This window comes from Myotis davidii, unplaced genomic scaffold (genome assembly GCF_000327345.1).
Source record: "Myotis davidii unplaced genomic scaffold, ASM32734v1 scaffold6060, whole genome shotgun sequence".
Lineage (NCBI taxonomy): Eukaryota > Metazoa > Chordata > Mammalia > Chiroptera > Vespertilionidae > Myotis > Myotis davidii.
In genome coordinates, this window is record NW_006291815.1 from 6,825 (window position 1) to 11,733 (window position 4,909).

The following is a 4,909-nucleotide window of genomic DNA, read 5'->3' on the forward strand; positions in this document are numbered from 1 at the left end:
TATATTTTAAAAAAAAAAGAAGAGAGAGAGAGCGAGAGAGAGACATTGATATGAGACACATTGATTGGTTGCCTTTCATACATGCCACAGGGATCAAACCTACAACCCAGGTACATGCCCTTGACTGGGAATTGAACCCAGGACCCTTCGGTGCACGGGCTAGCACTCTAACCACTGAATGAGCACAGGGCACCCAGGGGATAATTATTGAACAAATGACAAACCTAAGGAAAAATATTTTTTTTCTTCTGGAACATAAATTTAAGTTTAGAAAAGCTTCCTTTGATAATCTAAAGATTATTAGGGGTTAAATAATCAAATTCCTTCAATAATTAAAGTTCTATATGATCTTAAAGACCAAAATATCATGTTCTGAAAAACAATATGGGAAGTTATTTGGAGCACAAACTTAAAAACAAAAGAGGCCTCTCTATATGAGGTTACCCATTGGGGTAACCTCACATTTACTTCGAATCAGCTAAAGCTTCTTTTTCTCAGGTATACATTCCACACCATTAAACACTCCTTTGAAACATTTTCTACACTTGGCTTCCAGCACACCAGTCCCTGACTTTTCTTCTAGCTCACTGGAGGGTCCTTCTAAGTCTTTTGCCAGTTCCTCCCCCTCTCTGCTTTTTAATATTGGCACACTCCAAAGCTCAGTCCTTTGCCACCTTCTCTTTTCCAGCTACAGTAAATGATCTCATCCAATGTTGTGGCTATTCACTAATAACTCCCAAATTAACTTTGCCAATTCCAACTTGCACCTTGAAATCTAGACTTGGATATTCAGCTGACTACTAAGCATCTGCAACTTAACATGGTCACAACAGAACTCCTGATTCCACACTCCTCCACACTGGTTCTTCTTCCAGTATGCCTCCTCTCTGCATCCCAGAATTGACCCAGTTGCTCAGTCAAAAATCCAAAAGTCATCCTTACCCATCTCTATCCCTCTCCTTATGCCCGTTATCAGCAGATCAATATCTTCTCTACCTTTAAAGTGAGTCTGAATTCAATATCTAAACATTTCCTCTTCATCAACCACGCTAATCTAAGACTCTTACCTGGAACACTGTAATAACCTAGCTGGTCTCTCTTTCACCCTAAATCCTCTTCAGTCTAACTTCACACTATAGTTCCATATACTAGAAGGTAAGTCAAATTATGGCTTCCCATTATATATCCATTCTGGGCTATAAGGACTTTCATGAACTATTCTCTGGCTTCCCCTTGTTTCATTTCTTACCATTCCTATTCCTTAATCACTGTTTTTATCTTACTGGCCTATTATTCTTCAAACAGGCCAAGAAAGTTAATATTTTTAAGCCTTTTCACTTGCCTTTACCTCTGCCCAGAATGCTTTCCCCAAATATTCACTTGGCTCATACACTTATTTCATTAGGGCCTCTGCATATGTCACTTCTCAAACAGGCCTTCTCTAACCACCTTATCTAAAATAGCAATCCTCTGAACATTCTGTTTCTATTACCTGCTTTTTCTTTATAGCAACTGATTTTATATATTTATTTACTGTTCTTTTGTCTGTCTTCTCCAATGGGATATACTAAAATCCACAAAAGCAAGTACTTTGTAGGTGACAGCTGTTATAATCAGCACACAGAACACCTGGCATACAATATGCTCAGAAACATGTATTGAATCAAAAAAATAATTGATAAATGAGATTCTATGCTGAACATTATCCAATAATATAGTTTAGGATTTTGCTTTAAAAGAAAAAAGAACCGTAAAAATGTGCCCTAAAATAAAAAATCCTACTTGATTTCTCTCAAATGATATGAATTTTATTAAAAGAGAGTTATTCAGTAGCACTGAAGCAAAATTTAAAGTAAAATTTCAGCAAGATATTCTAGCTATTACAAAGTTTTTAAAAAGGCTTCAGAATTATTCCTGAAAATAAAGTTGCCTAAACACTTAAAAATGGAGTATATACATATATACACACAAACTAGAGCAGTTTCATGAAGTCAAACCCGTAATACATAGGAATGTCTTGATTATTCCACAATTCTCTCTCCTTCCTTCTCTCATTAAGTTGCTACCAGTGAAAACCAAGGAATCAGCCAACTACTTATTAACTTGGTGTTGGTGCTATTACTCACAGTCAGAAAAATGGCAGTATCAATGGAGGTTTCATAGAGACAGCAGAGTATTTTGCATAAGTATGTCTGTGGCTTAACTGCTACTGTATATTACCTGCTGTCATCCATCAAGGCAGCTTATACTCCACAAGAATGTGAAAAATCCACCACATAATGAATATATCTCTTTATATATAATTGGTGAAAGATAAAGCCTGATGATTAAATCATTTTTCGCTAGTGCATTAAAGAATCTAGATCCCGAAAAGCAAAGCTAGCCACATCAAAGCTCTCCTGAGCCATGATCAAAGGCCAGACCAAGCACTACCTGAGGATGACAGTGTGTTAGTAAAAAGTATATGGAAACTCAAGGTGAGCCTCTTGGCCTCTCTGGCAACGAGGAAGGAATTTAGTCCAGTATGCTTGGTTTATTTCTGTCAGCATTCATTTCATGTTGATCATGGAGTTTATGCTGTCTGTCAGGGGACAGAAGAATGACGAATACTACTTCGTATGAAAAGTTTCAAGCCTTGTAAGCCCTCTGAAAATAAATAGTCCAAATACTCATTCCATTTCTTTCCCTGTAGGCACAAAAAGGGGAAGATTACTTATTGAATATTTACTATGCTTATTCTCTAGCTTCTCATTCACTAAGTAACAGACAAACCAGAAAGTACCCAAAGTTTAAGGGCTAAACATTCATTTTGTTATATTGGCAAAAAAAAATCAGCTGTTCAACTGAGTAAGAATTGTGAAATAGAAATGGGTCATCACTCCCACGCTCTAGGAATTTAGCATCTAAACTAGATAACACAGGAATAGACATTATTATATTACTGCCTACATTAAATATGTACACAGCAGAGTTTCTAGAATAATGAGACAACTGTGTTTGGGTTTGTTAAACTAGCCTTATAATAACATTCTGAATATATGCAACTGTACTGTAAAATGAGAAACATGGTCACAACAGCAAGAGTCAAATTACAAATAGTTATATTTTTAGAGAAGACTATAGAGGGTACGTGCCAATAAATTCACATAAATGTCATGGGGATGAATTCAGAAGGTAAACACTTCACTTTGACTTTGTGGAGGAAGTAGACTTAAGATTTGGGAAATAAAGTGAAAATATAAATTCTTCTGATAAAATGAAGCTGTATGAAATTCCTGAAAATGATAAAATAAATTTATTTACCCGAATGGAGCTCACGTTTACTGTCCTTTCTTCTGGGTATTCCTTAAAAAAAAACCATACACACAAAATAAAGAAGTGGGGCCTTTTGAGGATGGAAATATTTAGTTAGCAAAAATTACCAGAACATTAAGATAGCTCTTCACTGATCTATTTGCTACATTCTATTCCTACCATCACTCTTGGATTCCTTTTGAATAAACACCCACTATAACTTTCCATATTTCTTCCTAGAAGCATAAACAGAAGGAAAATAAAACCAGTGGATAAAGTGAGCACTATTTTGCTAATCTATGGCCTTATTTTTAAAAAATTCTGTGTTCAGCCACTGGGGTAGAAATGGAAGGGATGGGGAGAGGGGGAGGGAGAGAGAAAGAGAGAGAATCTTGAAGAATGAGGAGGAAGTATGGTGAGACAATCTGTGTACACAGTAGATTCTATAAAGCTCTGTAATTCTTTTATGAAAACTCGGATCTAAGTGTTCCCATTTATTCCCTGGCCTTAACTATCACCTACTGTATTTCACTGAAAAGCCATCAATTCTAACAAACAATATATTTTATACATTATTAAGAAAAAAACTGCCTATTAAACTATATATAACACAATTTTCTCAACACTTAGAATTTTTTATTTTATAAAGATTATAAGAGTTTTAGATATAGGCAGATTTTGATCATATATCATTTTTATAAACATGAAATGATAAATATATATAAAATTAAGTGGCAAAAGTATTTCTAAGACTTGACATTCAGAGTCCAACTCTTCTCAATCACTTTATATGCAAGAGTTGTGGATATCTAAGTTTGTTCACACAATAGCACCCTCTGTGCCACAGTGCTGATGATGCAACATTTCTTAAAAGAACTAAAAGCTACCAGTACCCAGGATTCTAGTTATATAAAGCTACGCAAGTTTTGGCTCCTGTTTCAAGAAAAGTCTATAACATGTTTCACTGTTTTCCTCCCCTCTTTCTCCAAGTCATTTGTTTTTTGTGACTTAAAACAGTGTTTCCATAGTCTCCAATTTTCCCCTCAAGCTGCCGCCTTCCATTCTGCAAGGTCTGATTCTGGCAGTCTGCCTGTACACACTCCAAAACAGTAAATGACAACTATATCATGATTGCTGCCTGGTTGACATCAATCAGAAGAAGCATCCTGATATCTGAGAAGTTAAAAAGTGAAAAAGTATGTTTTTGGAACTGATAACATATAATCCATCCTAATGAATTCCATATTTATTTCTCTAGTTCCAAGCCCCTATTTCAAATAGCCTACTTAACACTTCTTAGATAACTCACAGGCATCTTAAACTTAAGTAGGTCAAAACAGAACTTGATTCTCAACTTGCCTTTCCCCAAAACCAAATAACCTCTCCTCTTCTCTAATGAGTATTCCTCTTATTAACAAACTAGTGGCCTAGTGCATGAAATTCGTGCAGGGAGTGGGGGGCTCCCTCAGCCCGGCCTGCACCCTCTCCAATCTGGGACCCCTCAGGGGATGTCAGACTGCCGATTTAGTCCCTCTCACAATCCAGGACTGCTGGCTCCTAACCTCTCACCTGCCTGCCAGCCTGATCACCCCCTAACCACTCCCGTGCCGGCCTG

General features: G+C 36.6%; 1 protein-coding gene across 1 annotated transcript in view; it reads right to left on the reverse strand.

Moving 5' to 3' along the window:
• Positions 1-122: 122 nt before the first annotated feature.
• Positions 123-4,909, reverse strand: part of LOC102773638 (centromere protein I) — a gene marked incomplete at its 5' end in the record, with an annotated part of 35,824 nt that continues 31,037 nt past the window's right edge. The window contains 2 exons of the mRNA XM_006765208.2: positions 123-2,686; positions 3,304-3,345. Of these exons, the coding sequence (XP_006765271.2) occupies positions 2,585-2,686; positions 3,304-3,345 (144 nt within the window). The remainder of the gene's footprint in view (positions 2,687-3,303; positions 3,346-4,909) is intronic.